General features: G+C 48.2%; 1 protein-coding gene across 3 annotated transcripts in view; it reads left to right on the top strand.

Moving 5' to 3' along the window:
• The window catches only part of Btbd16 (BTB domain containing 16), a 53,437-nt gene extending 37,507 nt beyond the window's left edge, over window positions 1-15,930 (top strand). For all 3 annotated transcript variants that reach the window (XM_037209894.1, XM_037209890.1, XM_028868323.2), the window contains 6 exons: window positions 6,540-6,631; window positions 10,285-10,367; window positions 11,684-11,761; window positions 12,752-12,850; window positions 14,458-14,646; window positions 15,779-15,930. In XM_037209894.1, coding sequence (XP_037065789.1) covers window positions 6,540-6,631; window positions 10,285-10,367; window positions 11,684-11,761; window positions 12,752-12,850; window positions 14,458-14,646; window positions 15,779-15,847 — 610 coding nt within the window. In that variant the 3' untranslated portion in view covers window positions 15,848-15,930. The remainder of the gene's footprint in view (window positions 1-6,539; window positions 6,632-10,284; window positions 10,368-11,683; window positions 11,762-12,751; window positions 12,851-14,457; window positions 14,647-15,778) is intronic.
• Window positions 15,931-27,011: the final 11,081 nt, after the last annotated feature.

Here is a 27,011-nt window from a genome sequence, read left to right as displayed (position 1 = left end):
TGCTATGAGATAGCCACATGCTTGGGGAACTGGTGTGCCCAGTAACAACCATGATGCAGAAGGTAATAGTTCAGGAAAATGGCCATACACTGACCTTAAAACATCAGGCCAGATGTTTTCATTTATATATATAATTTTTTTTTTTTTTTTTTTGGTTTTTCGAGACAGGGTTTCTCTGTGTAGCTTTGTGCCTTTCCTGGAACTAGCTCTGTGGACCAGGGTGGCCTCGAACTCACAGAGATCCGCATGGCTCTGCCTCCCGAGTTCTGGGATTAAAGGCGTGTGCCACTGCCTGGCCTCATTTATATTTTTTAAGATAGCATATAAAATTCTGAGTTTTCTGGAAAAATGAAAAGCATTTGAATGTGCAGAAGTTTCCTAGCATGAATCTAGTTTTTTTATGGTCTCTAAACTTAAATGATCTAAAAATTAGTGTATCCCAACATTCAAGTAAAAACTAATAATTAGAGTGATAATACTGAGTGCCCTTTGAGAGTGTCTTACTAGGCACTCACAAGAAAACTTTCTATTCATTGTCTGTTTATCTGTACAATACTGAAGGGCTCTTGTTTGTTTTAATCTCTCTCTCTCTCTCTCACCCTCTCTCTCTCTCTCTCTCTCATATGTATGTGTGGTGTGTGTGTGTGTACAGACATGCATAAGCACACGTGGGTGTGGTGTGTGTGGAGGATGTGTGTGTGCACACAGGTTTATGTGTGAGTGCAGAGATGTGTGTGCCACAGAACACACGTCAAGGCCAGCCTTGGGTGTTGGTCTTCACTTTCCACCCAGTTTGAGACACAGTCTCTTGTTTACTGTTAGCCGCATGGGGTTAGCTGGCCATCGGACTGCTGGGGATTCTCCTGTCTCTGTCTCCTACCTCACCACAGGAGCCCTGGTTTACAGGCACACGTGCTATTACGCCTGACTTCACATGGGTTCTCAGAACCCAAACTCGGGTCCTCATGCTTGCGCTTTACCCCCTGAGCCATTTCCCCGAGTTAAGGTCTCTTCTGGCTCAGGGGCAAGGATTTCAATGCATGGTCAACTGACTCTGTGACCTTTGGGCTTGTGTTGACACAGAACATGATGGGGTGTGCAAAGCTGCTCACGTCATGGTGACCAGGAAGCAAAAAGAAAGGAAGGATTAGGGTCGTAATATCCCACCTAGAGCAGCACAGGAGATCTCATTTCTTCCCACGAGGCCCAAACCTGAAGGTTTCTCCATCCCTAGTGACCAAGTCTACCACATGAGCGCAGGGGGAGTATTTAACAGCAAACTATAACACTTCTATATTAAATGTGAAATTACATCCATATCATCCAAGATGGTGGGTGAGTGTGGTGACTCTGTAGCCAAAGACTATCCCAACTAGCTGTAAAGAGTCTGTTCCAGAAAGGAAGCCATGGGCAACCTTGCTTTCTTGTCTGGTCCATGTTCCTGTAGGAACAGGAATTGGGGCCTCTTGGCACGATGAGGCATGTTCTTTGCACATGGGAACTTAGCAGATAAGTATGTCTTCACATATTAATGAGCAAATTGACCTGTTTGAGCCAAGTTTCATCTGGATTGTTCTGAAACATCTCATCCATTCCTGGAACATCTGGGCACCGTGCTAACTGCAAAGCCTGCTCTTTTCTTGTCTTGTTATTTGGGGAAAGCATTATTCGTGGCAGAATTGTGTGTGCTGTGCTCTGTTTCTATATAATTTGCTTGGAACCCAAATGTTTTAGTCCCACCTCCCCCCTCTTTTAATATCCCAGAGACACTCTTTCCAGTGAGTCATGCCCACCAGGGAAAATTACCACTTGCCTGCAGGTCAGCTCTTGTCTTCGCACAGGGAGATAGGGAGTGAGCTATCATGTAGTGACTCATTGGAGCTGTGGTTAAGGTGTGAGGAAAATTGTGCTAGAAGGGAGTTGAAGTGTGGGCCCCTCCACCAAGGATGGGCTTCATAGAGCTGGCCCATGGGCCTTCTTCCCAGTGTGTAGTGCACATAGACATTTCTCAGCATACTGACTCACATTTGATCCGGAACCTCAAACTTCTAGCCACTCAACATTGCCCCCAAACCCTAGCTCCTTCAATTTTCCTTGGGACTGCTATTCGCCTGTATTGAAGTCATCTCACTGGCCCAATCTTAGCAGTGAGGATAGAGCATCTTCTACTGGGACAGTGGACATATTGGTGAAATCATTTGAATGATAGTGATCTTAAGCCTTCTTCTTGAGAAGAAATGGAGTGGACACTGAGGACCACACATTATGGGGACCTCCTATGTGAGACTGTCTGAATGTGGCCACAAGCTGCATGAATACTAGAGAGCAAGGATGTGCAGCCTACCAGGAGGCCCAGCTACAGCTGCAGGAGCAGTCTGGCTGGCTAGGCATCCTGAAGGAGGTTAAGAATAATAACCAACTACCACGGGCACATAGCTCCCTTCTCACCTGTTCCAGCCCCATCTGAAGAAAGGCTAGAAGCAAATGTAGATATTTACGTCTGAGCCATTTCTGTTCCATTTTCTTTTCCTCGTGGACCTTTACAAAATGTTTCATTCACTCACCAAATACTTCTCAGTGTGTACTGTGTGCCTGGTACATTGACAGAAGGTCTCTCGATTCAGCCAGGTGCTTTTACTGCTATGTACAATGGTGTAGGAAGGGAGCCTGTGCTCCCACATGAGCACACTTGTGAACACACACATGCACACACATGCAACACACGCACCTGCATTCACATGTGCACACATAATTTTATACACCCTCACATGAGCACTCAGACAGACAGACACACATACCTTGGCACCTTACAGGCTGTTTCTTCCAAGTAATTATTTTGGAAAAGCAGACAAGCTGTCCAGAATGAATCTTAACATCTCCTTATAGAAAAGAATATGTAGGGAGGACAAGGAAATCCGTGGCTGATATGTAAAATTAAATTAAATTATAAAATAAAAAAAAGAAAAGAATATGTAAACAAAGCTAATGCTCCATTCCATCCCACTTACTAAAGAATTCAGGAAAGCTGCTACCTTCCTTTGCTTTCCTGTTGCTGTGATAAAACCCAGACCCAAAGAAACCCGAAGAGAGAAGGGCTGATGTTAGCTTCCAGGTATAGGCCGTCAGGGAATGAAGCCATTGCAGAGACCATGATGGAACTCTGCTTACTAGCTTGGCTTGTCTGGATTGCTTTCTTACACCACCCAGGACCACTTACCCAGGGGTGGCACTGCCCACAGTGTCCTGGGTGCTCTCACATCAACTGTTAATCAAGAAAATGTCCCACAGATGTGCCTACAGGACAATCTGATGGAGGTGATTCCTCTACTGAAGTTCTCTCTTCCTTGGCAAGTCTAATTTGTGTCAAGTTGACAAAAACTAAGCAAACAGCTGGTAAAACCCGTATACTTGATCATGAACAAGGCAGGAAACTTCAAAGTCCATTTAAAATATTATTTATTGCTGGGTGGTGGTGGTGGCTCACACCTTTAATCTAACCACTTGGGAGGCAGAGGCAGCCTAGTCTACATAGTGAGTTCCAGGATAGCCAGGGCTACCCAGAGAAACTCAGTCTAGAAAAAAAAACCCTAAATATATATCATTTATTTATTTATTTATTTATTTATTTATTTATTTATTTATTTATTTATTTATGTGTATGGGGGTTTCAGATATTTCTCAAATAAGCAAAATAATTCTGAAACCTTAAATCTTTTTTTTTAAATTGTGGTCAAATGTACTCACCATACAATTTGCCTTTTTCAACTTTCTTCTGTCTACACTTTAGTGGCATCATGAACCATCTTCAGAACTTTGTTGCCTTGGCAAACTGAAACTTTATGTTCATTAGCCTAAGCCCTCTCCTTCCTCGCCTCCATTCTCTATAGACTTGACTGATCTGGTTCCTGAAGGAGCAGAAATTGTAGTTCTTTGTGTTTGCGGTGCTATAGTTTGGATCTGAAATGCCCTCACAGGCTTATGTTTTTAATACCTGGTCCCCAGTGTGTGGCCCATGTGTGTGTGTGTGTGTGTGTGTGTGTGTGTGTGTGTGTGTGTGTGTGTATGTGTGTGTGTGTGCGCGCGCATGCGCGCGCATGCACATGGGACATAGTGTCACATGTATGCTTGGCGTGCACCAGAACACTGTGCTGTAATCCCAGCCCATTTTTTAACTTTTAATTTGGAGATAATGTCTCATTGTTACTCAAACTGGTCTGAACTCACTCTGTAGTCCTTGTATGGTTTGTCATTCTCCTGCCTCAGCCTCTCAGGTAGCCTGAGTTATGGGCCTGTGACTCTGGCTTGTTTTTTTTTTGCCTGACCCTGGTTCCAGCCTGAGTTCTTGGCTTCCTAGCCTACCAGGATGTGAGACGCCTCTACCACAGATTCCACCATGCCTTCTCTCCTATGAGGGACTGAAATCCCTCTGAAGCTGTGAGGGGAAAAAACAATCAAAATAAAACAAAAAACCACCTTTTCTCCCTTCAGATGCTTCTGTCAGGCAACAAACAAACAAGTAACCAATACGCCCAGGTATAGCATCAGATTCCTCCACCGCACAGTGGCTCAGGTGTGAAATGCAGGGCCAGTAGAGCTGTGAGCCTCACACTTACCATCAGGAAGGGACACTGCCCCCAGCAGATGGTGGGAAGAAGGAAATGAGAAAAGTGTGGCTGGAATGGTCTTTAAAATCTCAGTCTGTGACCTCAGAAGGGGATTTGCCTCCAGCACCATCTTTCAGGAGGTCTGGGGAGAGTACACCTTGAAAGCAGGACCTAGAGGTGACCAGTTTGTGTTTGAGTTTCCAGGAACTGTCTTCCCTGAGGGGTCCAATCCTTGAGGGTTGAGGAACTTTATACAGTTTGCTCCTGAAAAGTGCAGAGCCATCCATGAGGTCTTTGCACAGACAGAGCACAGTGGCTGGGCAGACAAGCTGGACAAGCCCTGGAATCCATCAGCACAGCCAGGTCGGAGGTCCCCAGCCAGGCAGCCCACCTGCTCCTGTTGTGTGACATCAGATGGAAGTTTGCTGTCACCATCAAGACAGGTAGAAAGGTGCTGGGCTAGACCTGTGTGGTGGCATAGTCAGAGGATGTCACCAAGCCATAGGAGAAGAGTGAGGTGGATTGGTTCCAGAGTGTGGGTCACACCCCCTCAGGCCCTCGGAGAATTTAGAAAATCAGAGGCCACCAGGTAGGTGGATCTCTGTGAGTTTGGACAACAATGATGATGAATGTCGCCAGGAGCAACTCCATGTTCCCAACATGCCTGGGCCCTGGGAGGACTTAGGAGGCACAGAAGACTTTACTGCGTTCCAGCAACTGTGCCTGGTACTTCCCAAGCACTGTCACCTCGGCTTCTTCCATCCACCATAGGAGACACACGTGGCTCTTGTCTCCACAGAGGAGAATTAAGCTCAGACAGGCTCAGTCACATGACGGATGGGTGTCCAGGCTAGGAGCGGACTATGGTGTGCCTGGCTCCAGGCCCCCAGATGGGTTGGTTGATGAGCTGACCATAACCTCTCAGACTAGCCCTAACCGTCTGTGTCCTCACCACTTTCCCAGGGTTATGGAGTTCGAGTGCTTGTCTCAAAGCTCTTCCCCATTTCTCTGAGACAGGATGGTTGTCCAGAGAGGGTCTGGCTGACAGTCCTTCTGCTCAAGTGCTTCCCAAAGGGAAGGTCACGGCCCTGGGTCTCCTCCAGTAGCCTTCCCACTCCAAGTGGTGTAGCAAAATGGGAACCTCGTGGCTTCTGTGTTTGAGGAAGACACGCTTCCCCTAGGCCTGGCCTTTCCCTGCTGTGTGGTTGCATCTGACTGTATTTAAGCGGCAGCTCACTGATTACCATGTGTCAAGGGTGGTAGGTGTGAGCCTCCATGAGCACATCTTTCCCTTGGAAATCTGACCTTCTCTACCCATTCCTGACCTTCAGCCAGTGTTGCAGTTAATCAGCACTAGCATTGACACTGGCCGTCACAGAACTGGTAGTGAAACCAGGGATCCAGAGTTGGCTCTCAGGTTCTTCCTAATTCTACCAGCAATGGCTACTACCAGAGCCTTTTTGGTTTTTAGTGCAAGGGCAGCATCTGTTAAGGAGTCAGATGTTCAGTTCTGGGGTTTAAAGCCTAGCCAAGTCTCAGCTTTCTGTAAGATGGAGCTGACAGAACTTACCTTGTCTGTTCCACAGATTTGTAAAACTCAAAGGGGAAATGTAGAGAAATCCTCTGTGAATGACATAGGATGCTGTCATTCATTTAATATGTATGTTCTAGGGATACATACCTGAATTCACTCTATAGCCCATGTATGGTTTGCCATCCTCCTGCCTCAGCCTCTCAAGTAGCCTGTGAGCCTCTGAGCCTGTGGCTCAAAGGTAGAGGGGAATGTAACCACTCATCTCTTCTTATTATCTAAGTGGTCCCTGCGTCTGTACTTCTGCCTTGTCTAGCCCTGCTGGGTCTCTAGGTCATGGCTTTCAGCAGCTCACTCATTCCAGAGGGGAGTTTTCTGAAGGCTTTCTGTTCTTCTCTTCCAAGCTTTCCCAAGAAGTGCTGCTTTCTGGAACAGGATACTGGGCAGAGCTGGACGCCCCTCTTCCTTTGTCTGCGTCTGCATGGCATCACCAGTGGTAAGTGTCGCCACCCATGTGGCTGCATGCATGGGAAGGCTGTTGGGGATGAACCCCCAGCAGATGATGTCTCAGACACTCCCCAGAAGCCCCAGCAGATGTTGCAACAGGAATGCTCCCTGGGGTTGTCACTTCCAAGATATATGACTTCCGTCTCAGGAACCCCAGCTGTAAAATGGGGGCTAACAGGAAGTTCCATGAATACCATGGTGGGTAGAAAGCGCTATCATTGTTTGCCTTTTGTTGTGATAAACATCATGACCAAAAGCAAATTAGGAAGGGAAGGTATATTTGGCTTCCGCTTCCAGGTCTATTAGTGAGGGAAGTCAGGGCAGAGGGGGAGAAGGGAACCATGGGGGAAAGTCGCTTACCTGCTTACGCCCAGGTTCACATTCTACTAGCTTTCTGATGGGGCTCAGGTCCACCTGCCTAGGGATGGCACCAACCACAGTGGGCCGAGCCCTCCTACATCAATTAGCAATCAAGAAAATGCCCCCACAGACATACCCACATATCGATCTGATGGAGGCAAGTCTTCAGCTGAGGGTCCCTTTTCCCAAGTGTGTCAAGTTGACAGCCAAGGCTGGCCTCACACTTGTGATGATTCCTGCCTTAGCCTCCTGAGTTCTGGGATTACAGGCCTGTGTCGCCACCCAAAGTCCCCCCCCCCATCTCTTTCCTTTTTCTTGAGACAGAGTATCATATACCCAGGCTAGCCTCAAACTCAATATGTCGTCGAGGATGACTTTGAACTTGATCCACCTGTCTCCACCTCCCAAGTGCTAGGATTATGTTTCCCTACACTCCATTTATGTGGTGCTGGGGATCTGACCCTGTCGAGTTATGCATGCTAGGCAAGCCCCTCTACCACCTGAGCTGGATAATACCCCCATAGCCCGAGGCTGTTCTCTTAGCATCTAATTGAATCGCCTGCTGCTGCTGCATGGGATCAGCTTCTAGGTCACTTCACTTGTTTGGCAGTTTGGGAGAGAAACTGGCTCTCTCTTGAGCATTTCACCTGCTGGAACCATTTGTCCCAGCAGGTGAAATGCTTTCCGGTCTTCTCTAGGGAAGGAAATGCGGGCAGGCTTCCGGGTGTCTGCAGTGTGGCTCCCCCTTTTTATCAGCTAGACTGCAGTTCTCTAGAAGTCCTCAGTCACTTCTGCTCCAACTTTGTTGCAAAGCGTAGCCCAGCCTGGCTCTCTCCTCTCCAGCCATCTGTGAGCCACCTCGTCTCTGGTTCCTAACATGCTCAGGCTAAACATATTAACCTCAGCTTCATTTCCTGTCCCCTCCTGCGGTGAATACGGAGCAGAGATGAGACCAGAAGAGTTCACTGCCGTTTATTGCCTTTCTAATTGGCTGACCTGATGTGGTACAAGAGGCTTGGGGTAATGCTTTCAATTCCCCCTCATGACACACACCGGGGCAGTTTCCCACAAACTAACTCGATGTTTCCTTCACTGCATGCACCAGGGGCCCATTTTTTTCATACGAATACATTTGAGAGGCATTGTCCAATGAACCCTAAAGTGCCAGGTCTACGTCCTCAGCTGGGACTTCTTTTGTTGCCTGTTCCTCATGCTCTGGGTGGAGGAAAGGTGACATGATATGGAAAGAGGAGGAAAATATTGTCTGTATGTTCCGGGCAGCTCAGGAGGGCCACTCTGCGAGATAGCCGCATCTAGAAGGACTTTTGAGAACTATTTCAAAGCCATTCCCAGATCTGTGGGATGTGGTAATAGCTGAAGACTTGGGAGTGGCTGATGGAGTCAGGGAGCTCAGGGCAAGCTGCTTCTAGATGCCCTTGCGACACTGATAACATCATTGTAACCCCAGCCCCTGGCCAGGCGGGACTGCAGCCAGGACGCTGGAATGCTTGAACTGGGGGGTGATGCGTTCTGTAATTTATGGACATGTTCGGGACTCTGGGGAAAATAAAAACAGGAACATATTAGAGGACAGCTCACAGGAGTCGACGCTCTCTATCTTACGAATCCTGAGGATTTAAACTCAGGCCATCAGGCTTGTCAGCAAGCACCCTTTTCTCTGAGTCATCTCACTGACTGTTGTTTTTTGTTTTCTGAGACAGAGTCTCATGTCACCCAGGATGGCTTTGAACTTGTTATGACTGGCCTCAAACTTCTGGTTCTTTTGTTTCCACCTTACAAGTGCTGGGATTACAGGTGTGTGCCACCATGTCTGGTCAGAAGCAGATTAAAAAAAAAAAAAGATTTATTATTTTTGATTGTATGGGATAGAGGGTGAAATTGCCTGCAGAAGCCAAAAGAGTCCCCTGGAGCTAGAGCTACAGTGGTCATGAGCTACCTGTCGTAGGTGCTGGGACTGAACTCAGGTCCTCTACGAGAGCAGCAGGAGCACTAAACCACTGAGCCATCTCTCCAGCCCTGCCAGAGGCAGATTTGAATAGGACCAGTGCACAGCCTAAGCAGCTGCTTCCCTTCTTCTCTGTGATGTCTGTTGATAGTAATGTCAAGAGGGTGGAAAAACCTTGGCAAACTATTCAAAGGGAAAGGCCCTGCCTGGCCGGACTCAGGGGCTTTGATGTCAACTTTCTCTGTTCATGAGTTTCCTGAGAACCGATGAAGGCTCATTTGGCAGTGGTGTGTTCTGGCAGGGTTGTTGAGACTGTTTCTTTAAAAATAATATAACTTAAATGCTAGAATTATTTGGCTTGGTGTTTATTTGTTTGATACAAGGTCTCACTATGTAGCCCTGGCTGACCTGGAGCTCACTGTGTATACCAGGTTAGGCTCAAACTCACAGAGATCCTCCTGCCTCTGCTTCCCAAGTGCTGGCCTTAAGGGCATGAACCACCACATCTGGCTAACTGAAACTTTAATAAACAGTATATAGTACAAGACATTTCTTATTAATTTGAAATTGCTCTCCAGTTTGGAGTGATTATTTTATTCCTTTTGAAGTATCTTTGTATAAGTCTGTGTGTGTGTGTGTGTATGTGTGTATGTGTGTCCATGTCCATATATGTGTAAGCATGCAAGCATATGCATTTGTATGTTCATGTAGAATTTGACATCCAGTGTCTTCCTCATCATTCTCCATCTTATATATTGAGGCAGAGTCTCTCACCAACTGGGCTGGCCTAGCTAGCCAGCCTGCTCCAGGCCTCTCCTGTCTACCTCCCCAGCTCTGGGTCTGCAGGTGTCCACCCAGACCTCCCATCCTTACACCTGCGTGGCAAGCACTCTGCCCACTGAGCTATCTCCTTGGTACTGTAAGTTTTTTTTTTTTACTTTTAAGAATGAATTTGGGATGGGGAAGTGGTGGTGGCACACGCCTTTAATCCCAGCACTCGGGAGGCAGAGGCAGGTGGATCTCCTCATGAATTTGAGGCCAGCCTGGTCTACAGAGTGAGATCCAGAACAGCCAGGACTGTTACACCTGGCTCGAGAAACCCTGTCTCGAACCCCCTCCCCTCAAAAAGGGATAAATTTGGAATACGCATACAGCCATAGTGGTTCTTAGATACTGGCCTCCCATTTATCAACAACTATTCAAGGGAAACTAGCCCTTTTGCTTGCCTGATGGCTCTCCTTTTCCTTCTGTAAGCCAGACGTTTGAAGTTGTGTTCTGAACAAGCCTGTAACCACTTCCCCTTGTGTCTCTCTAAGGCAAGGATCTGGAGGAGTTAAGGCACATTAATTTCTTCCCTGAGTCCTGGCTGGTCCGGGTTACAGCCAACCATTATCACGCAGTGAGTCGGCTTCTCAAGGAAGCAGCTTTGCCTTTTCTGGAGATATGTTCCTCATTTGAAATCTCTGGGTCTCTGAGGCCTATCTGGAGCCTCCTCCAGGGGAAGAGAAGAGGGCGAGGTCCCACATGGCCTGTGATCTGGAAATTCAGCCAGGGTTGAAGAGTCTTGGTCAGACCTCCCTCCAAACCCAGGCCCTAGTAGACACAAATACGAATGTGCTTATTATTAAAACTGTTCAAACTACAGAGAAAAGAAATCCCCTCAGACCATCACCCAAAGGCAACAGCCACAGTCAATATTTCACTGTCTTTACTGCCTTTATATAGGGATCACATTTTCACATAATAGTTTATTTTTCTGTACTTTGAATTATTTGCTTGTAGGAGATTTTCCACAGTAGAAATGCTAGCACTATAGCATATGTACAGTTTTGTTCCTGGTATATATTAATAAATGTTGGGACCAAATGGCTGCCCCCCCCCCAAAGAAATGAACTCACCCCCATTGTCCCCATACTTGGCAGCATAGGGCATTTAAGTTTCAGACCACTTTTGTTAATTGAGGAGGGAACAATGGCGTTTCATCTTTAAATATGCATTTCTTTTATGACTGGCAAACACAAGTATTTTTCCACGTGTCTGCTTTGTGGATTGTCCATACAAACTGCCCTGCTTCTTGTGCATTTCCAATGGAACATTTTCAGAGATGAAGCGGGGCAGTGTTTGAGTTCTGAAGATGCATGAGTCACGAGTTAAAATTCAGCCAGCTCCACAAGTACTTATTGTGATGTTGGAACCAACCGTCCAAGTGCCCTTCTCCCTGTGCATTAGAGGGCCGCTCCACGGAGAGCTCCTGCTTCTCTAGGATAGAATTCAAACTCCTCTCTCAAGGTGGCCAGAGAGACTGACACTGAGGAAGTTCCCAGCTCCATCTTCCCACACCCCCTGACCCAGCCCAATCCTTCCTTTTACCCCTTGGCTGTAAACTCAGGCTCCTGAGATCCACACCCCACTCTCCAATCTTCTCTGTAGAATGTCACACAAGGGTCCTGCCCACTCTTGAATTTGTGACCATGATCATTCCCATGATGATGCTATTGATGGGCATCTTTTATTCCCCTGATCACACTGCTTAGCCATTTTCCTCTCTCCTCTGCATGCTCTGGAAACACTGGGAACAGTGCTTGGATATAGTAGGTTTTCAGTAAATGTCTGAAGACAAAACCGTGGGGCCTGGAGATCCAGGAGTGGGTGGATGGGAAATGATAAGGGGTGCATTACCATGCATCAGGTAAGCTGTGTGCATTTCCCTTTCAGCTGGAGAACGGGGGCAACATGATCCACCTGAAAGATCTTTCTACACAAGCCCTGAGGTTTGGGCTGCTCTTTAGGCAGGTACTGAAAACTTGACCCAGCCAAGGGGAAGAGATATCCCTTCTATGCTGGGCGAAGGAGCTCTATGGGGCCACCCATGACCACTCTGACCTCTGGTTTGACCACTCAAACTCCTAGGAAATCGATAAAACAGAGGACAGGAACAAACCAGTCAGCAATCTGATGTGTGTGGCCCAAATTTCCCACTAGGGTGACCAATGGTCCCTGCTTTTCCCAGGATGGAAGAGTATTCCTGGGAGTTGAGAGTTTTCTTCCTAAAAGCAGGAAACATCTGGGGAAATCATGGGCTAATCACAACCCCACCACCACCACCACACACACAAACACAAGGGCTGACAGCTACCAAAGACTCAGCAAGTCTCCGGTCCAAATGTCAAGACCTGCCTCGTTCACGGAGCTGTTTCAGTGGATTCCAATCAAACCACAGGTGGCCAAGGAGCTCCAGTGTGAGGCATCTTAGTGCTCAGTCACAGGACAGGATCTGGGGTGGGTGGCTGTGCTCTGTCTTGGGCTTGTTGCTATATATATTTATTATATTTTAATTTAATACATATATATTTAATGCTGGTGTATGACTTATTTAAGGTAATGAGCACAGATCTTAAAAGAACTCATGTTTCAGGGACTTGGAATCTAAATCTATCATCTGAGAGATGGATTCAGTACCTGGCTGCAGCGACCCACCAAAGTAGATCTTTTTGCAGAATAGTACGGCATGTCTCACAGGCCCATCACATTAGAACAAGAGTCACTGCAGCCCCCTCCCCCCCTCCCCCCCCCCCCCCGGTCATTTCAGACCATACCGAACTTGTTATTTCTCCCCCAAAGAATCATACAAAGTAATGATTAGGAATATTGGAAGAAGTTGGTAGCTGTTTCTGAGCAGTGGCAGTTTCTGAGTGTGTCCCTCTGGTTTTCCTGCATCCTCTTGCGTTTGAATATGGATGGTATTTCCCCCTCTCACTTTGTCGCTTCTCTTTCCCGATGTAGGAATATACCACTTACTCGGAAAGGATTTCTATATATGGATACTTCTTTGAGATAAAGGGAATCAGACATGATGCGACCTCTTACAGTTTTTCTATGCAGGTAAGAAGCAGGAGCACAGGGAAGGCACACCTCTGAAGCAGCCACTCAGGGCCAGCCCGTTCATACGGGATTAAACGGAACTGAGGAATCGTTAGTTCATCCTTCACACAGGCCATGTCCAAAAGCACTGTTCACACTCATGGATGCGATGCCATGTGATTTTCACAAGCAGCTAGGGAGGTCGGTACTGGTAGTAGATGAGGCTGTCAACTCTGAGTGACTTCTTTTTCATGTCATGTGGCCTCTTGACAAAGTCAGGGTTCAGCTTGTCTGTCCTGGGAGTCAAATCATTGTCAGTTTGTACATAATAGCTGATATTTTCTTTTTGCCCATGGTCATACTTGGAAGAAGTGACAGGTAGTGCCCACAAGTAGGAGAGGGGATGAGTCTGTCTAGCGTGACACAGCAGGGCATCTGAAGACAAGGACAGGACCGACCTCAGAGTATTAATGTGTTAATTGTGCAAAGGGCTTGCAACAGATTGGGCATAGAAAGCATTGTATATGTTTTATCTGAGATTGGTAGTTAGGGATGGAACTCAAGGCCTTGTGTACTGGGGGATGTCTTTCTGTACATTGTGAATCTATGTTGTTCCCATTGGTTAATCAATAAGCTGCTTTGGCCTATGGCAAGGCAGCTTAGAGGCAGGTGGGAAATCCAAGGAGAGAGACAGGAAAGAGAAAGGTGGAGTCTGGAGAGAGACACCAGCCACCGCCAGGAGAAGCAAGATGTGGAAGTACCGGTAAGCCATGGCTACATGGCAACTTATAGATTAATAGAAATGGGTTAAGTTATAAGAGCTAGCTAGCAAGAAGCCTGCCATAGGCCGCACAGTTGATAATTAGTATTAAGCCTTTGAGTGATTATTTTAGAAGTGGCTGGGGGATGGGAGGGGGCGGTGGCAGGCGTGGGACCCGAGAAACTTTCGACTACACTTGTGCCTTCTAAGCACGTGCTGTACAGTTGAACTGTGCTCCTAGCCCAGCAGAGAGGGTAGTGACAACGATGGGTACCGTGGTGAAGGACTGCTGTATTCCATTTAGGATTTGCTTAGAAATCGCTCTTCTCTAAATGTCAAGCTCTCACTTGGCTTTCTATTTTTTGCTGTCAGTCTCCAACCTAGAAACTCTGAGTGAGTGAATAAGAGGATAGATGAATGAATGAATGACCAAATGATGAAATCTGAGTTTTAGTCCCAGTGTGGTCACCACCTTCTAATGTGTCCCAAGAACAAGTCTCTTCTCTGCCTGGGCCCTCCCTCCAATCTTGGCCACCAGGCCCTCAGGCATCTTCCTAACTGAATGGAAGGGATGAATTATGGAACAGCCTCATTGGCCTTTGTGTATACATGGTTGGAGCTTTGTCCCAGCACAGCAATAAGGAAGCTTGACTTGACGGCCAAGCCCTAGTCCATTGAAAGCGGTTTGCATACAGAGAGGTCTCAGACGTCACAGGGTTCCAGCGGTGGCCGTTTGGAGAAATGGCCCCGTCCTATCTGTATAGAATGAAACAGGAAGGCTGGGTGTCAGGAACTGTTAGCTAGCTCTGGTCACCCTGGTCACTAGGCTGGTCACCTGGTCACACTGGATGGGCCACTCTCTCTGCAGAGAATCAGACATACCGACTTGGAGTGCCCTTCCCCCATCTGCGAGCACAGCGCCATCAGCCTGAGAACCGAGCGCCTGGTGAAGTACGAGATCAGAGCCCAGACAATGGTGGATGGCAGATGGCAGGAGTTCAGGACAAACCAGATCACGCAGAAGTTTGGGTTCGTCAAGCCAGGCTGCAAAAGCCACGTGAGCGTCCCCCTTGTCTGGCTTTTCTCTCTTCCTTCTCTTTCCTTTATGCTCCTTCCCTCCCTCGCCCCTTTATGGGCATCCCTGTCTTCAGGCCACCAGCGACCTATGAGGGGATCGTTTTCAGTTTCTGTGGGAGACCAGCCCCCACGCTTATTTACCCCAGGATCTCTTAAAGAATGAGGGATAAGAGAGTTAGTAATAGAGGGTAAAGAAACAGAGAAAACACAGGATAGACTCAAGTGACCCTGGATCCTTACCCAAACGGGCCCAGAGCTTTAGTCCAAAGGGCTATTTATAACAAGGCCAAGGGGTAGAGCAAAAGACCTCCCCCTTGCTAGTTAGACCCTTACAAACACCTGGTACCCAGGCCCGGAGTCCAGTCAACCTCTTATGCAGTCCTGTTGGGTACAGCCACTAGGAAACCTAGTGGGCTCCAACAAGTTTCCTAAGGATGATCACGTTCCAAATGATACCAAGGGAAAACCTTCTAAAACAAAAAGCAGTAGTTGCGGTTGACTCTAACAAATCAAATCAGGGGCACAGTAGACCCACCTTGTAAATGTCATTAGGTATTTGTGTATAGATGTGAGGTGCCACAGCTCATCAGTTCCTCTGAAATCTTCCCGAAGGCTAATCCAGGAACACAGAGCCCAGTCAACCCTAGGGTGGCCCCAACGTCTAAGCAGACTTAGTACCTACCTGGCTTTTGGTGGCCACAGTCCCCAAATAGCCAGAGAACCAGAAGGGGGTTCTTTGGGTTGTGGGTTTGCGGTTGGGGCTCATGCTGGTATTCTATTGGGTATGGGGCTGTTCCACAAACCAGAGTCATTCTCAGTCCTGACCCTGGGGAGGGCTGGAGTCAGCACAATCATTCTCTCTGGGGGGTGGGGGAGTGGGGAGAGGCTAGGCTGGCAACGTGCTTCCCTTTGATCAGGTGACAGCACAGGTGTGACCCCGGGACAACTCTCACAGATTTATACACCTCCCTGCGTCCAAACGATGTCTAAAACGTTGTGTATTTACACTCTCTGTGGAGCCAGCGCTGGGAACCAGGAACCTACGCCGCTGTCTTTGGCACTGCAGCCCCGTCCTGAAAGTCTCATTTGTTCTCTTTTGTTTCTTATCTCAGACCTTGAAGATCCAAACCGTGGGCATCCCAATCTATGCCAGCTTTGCATTCGTTTTCCCAGCATCTTGACAGTTTTCAGAGGAATCTGTGGGATCCCCTGCCCTGACCAACCTGCCTACATAAGAGGAAATAAAAGGACATTAATGAGGGGAGCCCAGGGCTCAGCTGTCTGCTGCTTAGCTCCACCTCGTCCTCTGTTCGAGCTCTCACATCATAGGTTAGTCGTAATCTGTTTCTCTTTTTATCCAAAGATAGGATTGGGGAAAAGTCATGTCCAAGTTCACTCGGGCTGTCGACAGACTAATCTTCTTGCAGCTGTACGACTAAGAGCCTCAGCAGCTACTAATAGTCTCACACAATGTCCTGCAGTCCTGGGAGACATCCTGTCCCCTCTGGGTTAGAAGTTAAACCCTTTCCTAAGAGAGAGAGTTGTATGAAGAGTCACCTTCAGGTGTGTCCACCTCTCTGCATTTCCTATCATCTTCGAGAATGTGGAGAGTTGAGGGTATTGTGCAAAGAATGAGGGGGTACATTCATTCTGACGGCAGCTGTGGGATGACACCCCGTTGAGGGAGTTTTCTTCCCAACAGAAACTCTCAGGAGGCTGGAAGGGTGGTGGGAATGTGGAAGGTAGAGCTGGGGGAAGAATCAGAGGTCAAGAGGCAGACTTTGAGAGCCTACTGCCAGGTCTGTCCCCTCCCTCCTGTGTCCCACGCTTCCAAGCTTCCACACTGTTGTTCCCATTCAGGTCCAGTCCATGAGACGTAGTAATGGGAGCTGGGGAGACAAGAGAGGAGAGAAACTGGGGTAGCTATTACCTCCAGGCTACACAGCAAGAGTCTGATAGAGTTGGAAATATGTATGGCACAGCGGGATGAATATTGGAAAACATGGCCTTCATAATTCAGATCAAGGTGAGGACCAGCGAGACACTCACTCAGGCACAAAGACTATGGGGTATCATAGCCCTGTAAATGCTCAGTTACCTGGACAAATGACATTCTAATGCACTGTTTTGAAAACTCAAACCAATGGAAAAAGAATCCACTAGGATATAGATGGATGAACCATTGTGAGGTGGACACGAATATGACCAGTGCTCATATCAAAAAACAATGGAGCAGGGCAGTGGTGGTACACACCTGTAATCCCAACTCTGTGAATTCGATCGAGGCCAGCCTGGTCTACAAGCAAGTTCTGGGACAGCCCGCCTCAAATAAATAAATAAATAAATAAATAAATAAAAACGACAAAACCATAATGGTCAGGTCTTGCACGCCCCAGCCAGCCTCTCCTAGGCTCCCTCACCCCAGCAAACACTACCCAGACTTCCAACACCACCGACCAGTTTGGCCATGGAGTCCGACTAGTTTACAAACATGCCTTGGCCATTGTACTGGCTACTTTTCTTGTTGCTGTACTCAAATGCCTGACAGGAAATGGCGTCGATGAAAAGGGGCGGCGTGGGCTCACAGTTCAAGGGTGCAGTCCATCGTGCAGGTGAGTCACGACATCGGGAGCTTGAGGCAGCCGGCCTCACCTCTGCAGTCAGGAAACAGATGGACGGCGGTGTTCAGTCACTTTCTTCTTCCTCTGCAGTCTGGGACCCCAGCCCATGGATGATGATACCCACAGTTAGGGTGGGTCTTCCCACCTGAGTTAACCTAATCTAGAAACTCGTTGAAGACACCCAGAGACCTGTCTCATAGCTGATTCCAGATCCTGTCAGGGTGACCACCCACTGTCACCATCACAGGCATCCTTTGGGGCCGCACACTTTCATCTAACAGCACATCTAAGAGATTTGACCACAGTTGCCTAGAGGCGCAGTTTACCAGACAAGCATGGTCGTTTTACTCCTTAGAAAACCAGTGTTGCTTAGTAACAGGTTGCTGAAGAATAATGAGAGAAAAAACATAAGGAAGGCCTTCTGGCATGGTTTGGGGGGTCTCTGAGATTTTTTTCCCATTGAAAATGGGTTATACACTCATGGCACATGAGGTCTGTGGGTGATGCTAGAAAGGATTGCAATCTAGAAGCTTCCATTCCTCCCTGAGGATCCTCACTGTGACACACACATACACACACACACACACACACACACACACACACACACACACACACTGGTCTTCCTTCCCAGTGTTCCTATCCCCCACAAAACAACAGGCATAGGAATCTGTTTTACCACCCTGGGTGAAAAGAAGGAAGAAATCACCCTCTAATACAATACCAATACAGTCTCTGTAAATTAGCTCCCTCATGGAAGAACCATTTTGCTCTAATTCTGAGAATCCATTCCTGTCCACCAGAGGGCACAGCTGACCTCGAACTTGGGAGCCGGAGTTCCAGTGGCTGAAACTGGCAATCTAGAAAAACTCATTGTCCTAGTTAACATTAACTGTCAATTTGACACAGTCTAGAGTCATCTGAGAAGGGAGTCTCAGTACAGGTTTGGTTTCAAAGTCTCCCTGGAGTTCCTGCCCTGACTTCTCTCAGTGACGTGCCCGGCAGTGTAAGTCAAACACATCCTTTCCTCTGCACGATTGCGTTGGGTGGTAGCAGCAGAATTAAACTAGAGTCCGCACCTTGCAGCCCTGGGCCCTCCTTGCTTCATGGTTGGAAATGAAAACTAGCACATCTGGGGTGAGAGGCAAGGGGTCCAACCATACAGTCTCTGAACTTGGAAAGTACAAGTCTTGAGACAAGGAAATCCTCAAGAGACTCTCACAAGCTCATCTTACGAGGGGAAACTTCATAGACTCTGATTTTATGACTCATGGTTACTTACAATGCCCAAAACAGTGGGCATGGGCACTGAGCAGTGTTGCATCCTACGTGCTGCTCTTGAAACCAACTCTCTGCTCGCTTCTCTCATCACTCACCTCATCCCAGACCCTAGAGAGGGAAAGACTGGTCCTCGGAAGTTGGTTTCAGACTCACTTGACGCATAGCGACTTTCAGGTTCCAGCTGACCTAGATTTGGGTCCCAGCTCCACCTCTAACTAGCTGTGTGGCCTTAGGCAAGTCAGCTAAACTCTCAGCCTCAGAATCGAATCTGATGCTGGCGCTGGTGATGCTGGCGCTGGTGGTACTAAACCAACCGTAGTGACTTTATCAAGCCCCTAAACACGTCGTGAACACTTGATAAACTTGATTCCTGTGGTTCACACGCTGCTTGCAGTCATTTTGTGCTTGTTGAAGGTTGAGCCGGATGCCGTGTGGGCTTGGGTGCATCCTTCTTGGGGCCTGATGCAGAAGGAGATGGTTGGACCAGTGGCTCCCTCGGATCTTCCAGGGGGCAGTCACAGATGGTGATTTTAGAGAGCAGAGGAGGGGTTGAAGCAGGAGTGGTGGAGATGGGGAAGTGTACACTGGCTTACTTTACCATGGACTTGTCAGAACAAGAATGAACTGTAGGTTAGGAAGATGTCTCCGTGGATAAGGCGCTTGCCACACAAGAATGGGACTTGAGTTTGAATCCTCAGAACCACATACAAAGCCAGATGTGGTGGTGGACACCCCATCACTGCTGGGGAGGCCAAGCAAGGCAGGACATCCTGAAGCTTACTGGCCAATCAGTGAAAGACACTGTCTCAGAAAAATAACGTAGAACTGGGAGGTACATACCTTTAATCCCAGAACTTGGGAGGTAGAAATAGGCAGATCTCTGCAAGTTCAAATCAAGGTCATCCTGGTCTACATAGTGAATTCTAGAGCTATATATATTGAGACCTTGTCTAAATGCTTAAATAAACAAACAAACAAATAGAAATAAATGTAGAGAACACACATGCATGGGGGGCGGGGGGAAGAAGGAGGAGGAGGAGGAGGAAGAGAAGGAGAAGGAGACAGAAGCAGGATTTCTCCGGCAGGCCTCAAACTTAGCTCCACCTGCCTCTGCCTCCTGAGTGCTAGGTGCTAGAATTAAAGGTGTGCACCACCACTCAGGCTTGCCTACCTCCTCTTTGAGAGAGCATCTTACTATGTAGCCCAGGCTAGCCTGGAACTCACAACCCTCTTGCCTCAGGATTGCAGGCACCACAGGATTACGCCGCCGCCACACCTAACTCTCTCTCCTCTTTTCAGAGGTTTTGTGTCCTGCAGACCCTGTGTCTTGCAGTACCAGGAGGAGAGAGGAAGCCCTTGTAAACCTAGGTTGGGGCGGGAAGTGCCAGGCATGTGAGCTCTCAGAGGACGAGTGGACTGTGGAGGGCAGTGAGGAGGGCCGGACTGGCCCCACTTCTCCTACAGAATGGATATAGGATGTGAGATTTTGGTGCTTGGACCTGAGTCCTGCCAGCTGACAGTTGGAGGAGCTTCTAGGGAAAGAGAACAACAACACCCCCCACCCCTGCCCCCAAGCCCCCAAGGAAGCCCCAAAGCAGGGCTAGCCAACAGAGCTTCCTATGCGGACGAAAATACCATATGTCTGTCCTGCCCAATGCGGTAGCCACAAGTTACGCACAGCCGCTGAGTGCTTGGGGCATGGCTAGTGCAACAAAGAGACTGGGTTTTGACTTTTCTGCCATCTTACTGCTGTAAGTTTAGTCAGCCATTGGTGGAAGTCAATGGAACGACAGCACTGTGCTCACTCGGGAACATGGACCAGCGTGCCTCATGCCGCACTCTTCAGGGCTCAAGACCCTCTGCTTCCCTGTACAAGTGGAGCCAGCCATGTCTCAGGCTCAGTTTGGGCCACCTCAAAAACCTCAGCCGAACTATGTGGTGTGGCGAAGGCCATCTCTCAGGAACCAGGAGAAGCCATACTCCAGGCCAGGGAAGTAGAGCTCTGTCTGGATTGCAATATCACTGGTACCTTGCTCTTTCTATTTGTATGTATGTATATTTTTAAATTCATCAAAATAAAACAGGATGGAATGTTGCTTAGCAGTCATGTTCAGTAACCAGTCACACATCGCTAATGGCTGCCCAGTTGGGGGCAGGGCAGGAACAGGAGAGAAGGCAACATTGATGCTTCTCATGATTCTGACTCACATAACCTTTGTGCTCCTGATCCTTGACTCCAGATATATGAGTTTGCAGCCAGGCCAAGAGTTAGGCTTGCAAAAGTGAGCAAAAGACACAGCCGCAGCCAGGCGGCGGCGATGGTGGCGGCAGCAGTGGTGGCCCACGCCTTTAATCTCAGCACTCTGGAGTCAGAGCCAGGTGGATCTCTATGAGTTCGAGGCCAGCCTGGTCTACAGAGCAAGACAGGCACCAAAACTACACAGAGAAACCCTGTCTCAAAAAAAAAAAAAAAAAAAAAAAAAAGGCAAACAAAAACACCCCACAGTTGCTGCCGTTATGGAGGCCGATGTCTGGAAAGAGTGGTTGGGAAGTTGTGATGGCACTGAGGATATGGCTGTGTGTACCAATGACAGGGCAGCCCTTTGAAACTATAAAGCAGGCCTAGACCCTGGGGGCGGGGGTCCAAAGGAGGGCCTTCCCCGGGGAGGGGGTGCTTAACCCAAGGTCAGAAATAGGAATGAGAAGTAGAATAAGCTTATGGGAGGATGTAGGGAACTCAAATCCTTGTGCACTGCCAGGGGAAATATATAAAGCAGAAATATGATATAAAATGCAAAGCGATGGTTCCTCCTAGAAGGACCTAGGTACACACCCATGAGAAACTAAAACACATGTCTGCAGAGAAGCTTGCACATGAGTGTTCATAGCAATATTATTTGTAAGTTCCCAAAGGTGGGAAAGCCTACATATCCATCCATAAGTGAGTAGAAAGATGAAATGTGGGCAAGCCATATAATGAACTATTATTCAGACCGGGGTATAACTCAGTGGTAGAGCATGTGCTTAGCATGTTCAGGGCTCTCTCTGGCTTAATCCCTAGGAAAAATAAAGGCATGGAAGACCTGTGCCCAGTACACGGATGAACTCTGAAAATAGCATACTGACTAAAAGAAGCAGTCACCAAACCCACATCCTGTGTGAGTTTGTTCATAGAAAGATGTCCAGAGCTGGGCATGGTGGTGGTACTCACCCATAATCCTAGCTCTTGAGAGGCAGGGAGATTGGGAGTTCAAGACCAGCTTTAGCGATATAACAAGTTTGAGGGCAGCTTGAGCTAGGTAAGACCCTATCTCAAAAATCCACCAACAAGAAACCAATCAAACAAAAAGAAAATGTTAAGAGGTGGAACTTCTCTTGACAGAAAGCCAGTTAGAGTTTTTTTAGGGCTGAGGAGGGGAGGGAGATTAGGAACAAGAGTCAACGGATACAGGTTTCTGTTTGAGGTAAGGAAAGTATTCTGCAACCGAGCGTGATGATAGTTGCCCTGCTCTATGAGTGTGCTGACCGCCACTGGTCTTTGCACTCGAGTGGGTGAGTCCCGTCATGTCCAAATCCTACAACATAAAGCTGAAGCAAGAACCAAAAGAAGGAAATTGGGAGCTCAGAAGAGTCTAGTCCAGATGACAGCACATGCAGGGAAGCCTGGTACCTTCCAAACTCACAGATTCTTTCTGGGTGGCCAGGGCTGTCAGAGCCAGCAGCAGGATGGGTGATGAGACTGTAATGATCCTAATGGTGGAGATATGGATGACGGGACTTTAAGGATCCTGGAGGATGATGGAGATATGGATGATGGGACTGTAATGATCCTGGAGGATGATGGAGATATGGATGATGGGACTGTAATGATCCTGGAGGAGGATGGAGATATGGATGATAGGATTTAAGGATCCTGGAGGATGGTGAAGATATGGATGATGGGACTTTAAGGATTCTGGAGGGCAGTTACCTGCATTGAATTTTGATTTCTCTTTTAAGTGTGTGTCTACCCTGATGACATGTGTATTCTTTTCTAATGTGCTGTGGCAGTGAACTATCTTTCTGGATGGCCATTCAGTAAAAGTCCTGGAGGGATTGTGAAGGTCAAGTAGCATCAAGAAGTTTTTGTGGCAACCCTAGAAGAGGGGGAGAGTTTGGGCAGGAATGTCGTCCTGGGGGCTCAGGACTTGCTCTATCCAAAGCTGAGGAGGATCCCTCTACTTCCCTGTATAACCCTTTAGCTTGCTTTGGTCACAGCCATGTCACTGTGGCCACTCAGGGGACAGACACCGCCCCCCACATCATCCCCCATCACACTGTGCAGACTGTTCCAGAAGTGGTTTACTGGCTCATATAAAGTTAAATATTCTGGAAAGACCGTGGCTGACTGCCTTTTTTGGGCCTATGTACATGTCAGAAAAGGGATTAGGGCCTGGAGCTGAGTTGGTAGAGTGCATGCCTAGCAGGCATGAAGCCCTGGATTCCATCTCCAGAGTCAGATAAACCCACACCGTCATGACTGCCGGTAATCCCAGCACCGGGGAGGTAGAGACAAGAGGGTCAGAAATTCAAAGTCATCCATGGCTACACAGTGAGTTTGAGGCCAGCCTGGGCTACATGAGACCTTGTTTGAGAAGAAAAGGGGTGAAAAGAAGAGGGAAGAAAAGGGTTTAGGATGTCCAGTCCTGTGACAGATCAAGATGATAATGGTCTCAGTGAGTCATACAACCTTAGATCTCCACCCTGATTCTCTAGCTCCACCCATCGATGGAGAGATTCCATTTCTACACCCTCTTGAGTCTGGCCTGCACCTGGGGCTCCACTTGGCCAGCAGAATGTAACAAAAGCATCAGCACATGAATTGAAAAATTGAGAGTCTAGGAGCCACGCAGCCCCTGTTCATGTCCTTTGGAAACCCTGTGTTCATAAAGTGCCTTCTGGACACTTGAGAGCCATGGGAAGGAAAAGCACGTGCTTCAGCCCAACCACCAGCACAAACCTGCTTGCTAGAGCCTTCCAGGCAACACCGTCCCGGGGGATGCAGTCTGGTGAAGATGCCAGGGGAGACCCTGTGGAGGATCTCTCAGGCTGACCGCCCAGAGTCATAAAAAGTCATTGTTGTAAGTCTCTAAGTTTGGGAGGGTGCTTTACTAGGTATGCCCAGCAAGAGTTAGCAGAGACACACTCTTGTCGTTAAGTAAATCCACTGTAAGAATGTATATGGGGGCTGAGCATAGTGGCCCACGCCTTTAAACCCAGCACTCAGGAGGCAGAGACGGGTAGATGGGTAGATCTATGTGAGTTTGAGGACAGCCTGGTCTACAAAGCGAGTTCTAGGACAGCCAGGGCTACACAGAGAAAACCCCCTCTCCTCTCTCTCTCTCTCTCTCTCTCTCTCTCTCTCTCTCTCTCTCTCTCTCTCTCTCACACACACACACACACACACACACACACACACACACACGTTATTATGGCTGGGCATAGTGGTACACACCTTTCACCCCAGCACTTGGGAGGCAAAGGCAGGCGGATCTCTGTGAGTTTGAGGCCAGCCTGGGCTACAGAGTGAGCTAAAGGACAAGAAGGGGTGCACAGTAAGACTCTGTCTAAAAAAACCAACCCCCCCAAAAAAAAAACCGTCCCATGGTAATACCTTTGGAATTTATGAATTGGACAGCTTTTAAAGTGTGTAAATGTGACTCCCAAAATATGAATATCTTAAATCCTTTAGTATGAGATGATAGGTCCATAGGTGTGCAATGCTTCACCCTGCTATGTGAAATCAGTCTCTAACCCAGTGTGACCATTCCTTTTCCCACCTGCAGCGAGGAGCCTTCCTGAGTCACTGTCTCCGGAAGCCCTGCTCCCCTGGGGTCGGCCCCTCACCTGATGCTTTTAAAGAGGCCGATCCAGCCATTGGCGGAACTGACCCTCAGTAAAGCAGACGTGGCCTCCGGCTTTATTTCTCTTCACAGATTTCCTGGTTTTCCACCCAGACCCACATTTTCCCCTGACCTATTTCTCACCCAACCAATAGTGTCTGGTTTGTTCCAGGGCACACTTGGGCAGGAGAAAAGTGGAAACTACCACAAGAAGCCAGGCCAGGAGGCTGCATGGGATGGCAGCTGGGGCAAGGCTTGTCACGAGGGAGCCTCCTGCCCAGTGATTAACTTTTCTTTAATCCTCGAATTACTGAACAGCTCAGTCTGCCTGCTGGCCCAGCAAGCTTCTGTGAGTCACTGGATATCTTAGTGTGGCCTGAGCGTGCTTTATTCCTGGCAGGTTTGACTGCTTGTCCACACGTCCTTGAGAAAATGCATAATGCCTGTCAGCCCCATCCAATGCCATTTAAATATTGAATTAACAGTGCCTTATTGAAAACAAGTCAATGTTGACTTAATAGCCTTGGGGGAGGGGTCTGGCACCGAGCCAAAGAGACAAAACCGTGTTTTGTTCTTTTGTTTGTTTGTTTTTGTTTTTTTTTTCTCTTGCTGTTGGACCAAGACTGAGGGTCCCCAGAACACCGAGCATCTCCCTAAGTAATACGAAGGTTATGCACTTCTGGGCTAATTAAGAAAATCATTGACCAAGCCACATGTGAGACACTGGGCCAGCAACCTTTGGAGTGTCATAAAGGTGGGGGGCGGGGCGGGGGCATTGGAGCCAGCTGTGGCCTGCTTGGCTCTATTCTTCTAATGTGGGTCACGTCTTGAGCTAGGACAGTCTGCAGGTGTTCTCTTTGTGCTCAGACAATACTCCGCTCCTAACCCTTAGGAGAACAAAGGGCGGCTCTGGGGCTGGAGGAGGCGTGAATGGGAGGGTCTTTGCAGAGTGCCAGGGCCTTGGCCTCCTCTGGCTCTGTTGGACTCTTGTTAAGTCAGAATCACCATGCGACTCTGCATCCCACCTCGCTTCCTCACCGCTTTCTGGCTGGGTGACTTTTGGCAAGTTGCCTAACCTCTCAGCTCCTCACAGAGCCTCTGTGAGGATAGTGAAGGATGGATGGGGGCAGGGGGAGGTGGTAGGAAGAATAATGGCTCCAAAGACACCTGTGTCCCGGCTCCTGCAACCCGCAGCTGTTGCCTTATATGAGAAACAGCTTGAGTGCTCTCACTCTCCGCCCCCGCCCCCAACTCCAAGGCCAAAGGGCAACCTCAGATGCTGGTCCTCAGGCACCAGCACCTTCTCTTGTTTGAGACAGAATTTCACTGAACTTGTAACTCACACAGGAGGCTGGATTGGCTGGCTACCAAGCACCAGGGATCGGCCCGTCTCCATCTCTGCAAGGCTGGGATTAGAAGCACACACCATCATGCCCAGCTTTTTTTAATGTGGGTTCTGAGGAGCAAACACAGACCCTTGTGCCAGCAAGGCAAGTACTTCACGGCCTGAGTCTTCTCCCAAGGCCCACATCGGGGCTTTTTAAAAAAAAAAAAAAAAAAAAAAAAAATCATTTTACTATTTATGTGTACATGTGTATGTGTATGAGATCTTGGGGTGTCAGATTCCCCGGAGCTGGCAAGACAAGTAATTGTGAGCTGCCTGATGGGGGTGCTGGGAACTGAACTCTAGGGTCCTCTGCAAGGAAACTATGTTCTTAACCACTGAGCCATGTATCCAGCCCTCATTCAGGGGGCTTTCTAAGAGGAAAGCGGGAGGGCTGAGAGGCAGAGGGTGATAAGATAACAGAGGCAGAGATGCAGTAATGTGGCCTCAAGCCACAGAGTGTGAGCCACCCCTGGGAATTTCAAGAAGCAAGACTGGATTCCTACCTAGGGGCCCAGAGGGGACCAGCCCAGACATCTTGACTTTGGCTCAGTGAAACTGATTTTGGACTTGTAACCTCCAAAATTACAAGATAATTAATGTGTAGGGGTTTTTTTTGTTTGTTTGTTTGTTTTGCTTTGTTTTTTCGAGACAGGGTTTCTCTGTATAACAGTCCTGGCTGTCCTGGAACTTACTCTGTAGACCATGTTGGCCTTGAACTCACAGAGATCTGCCTGCCTTCACCTCCCAAGTGCTGGGGTTAAAGGCATGCGCCACCACCGCCCGGCTATGTGTAGGGTATTTTTAAAAAAATATTTATTTATTTGGTAGTCCATGTGTCACAGTGTATGTAGAGGTCAGGCATATAGCAGTGGCTTCTCTCCTACAAAGAGGATCCCAGAAATCTAACTCAAGTCTTCAGGCTTGGTGGCAAGCTCCTTTCCAGAGTGCTGAGCCATTTGGACAACCCGAGTATGTTGTTTAAGCTTCCAAGTTTGCGGTCATTTGTCACAGCAGCCACAGGTAACTAATGCAGGCTGCTGTATACAGTTACGGAAATGGAAGGAACTTCTCCTGTGGAGCTGAAGCAAATGATAGACAGCCGCCAAAGCTGTGGGTATCCACGAGCCATTGATGCGTCAGCTTATTCATGCCCGTTTGCTCAGGCTCACTCAAAAGG

Source organism: Peromyscus leucopus, chromosome 1 (assembly GCF_004664715.2).
Source record: "Peromyscus leucopus breed LL Stock chromosome 1, UCI_PerLeu_2.1, whole genome shotgun sequence".
Classification (NCBI taxonomy): domain Eukaryota; kingdom Metazoa; phylum Chordata; class Mammalia; order Rodentia; family Cricetidae; genus Peromyscus; species Peromyscus leucopus.
Note: the sequence above shows the minus strand (reverse complement) of the source record. Positions and strands in the feature narration are given on the sequence as shown.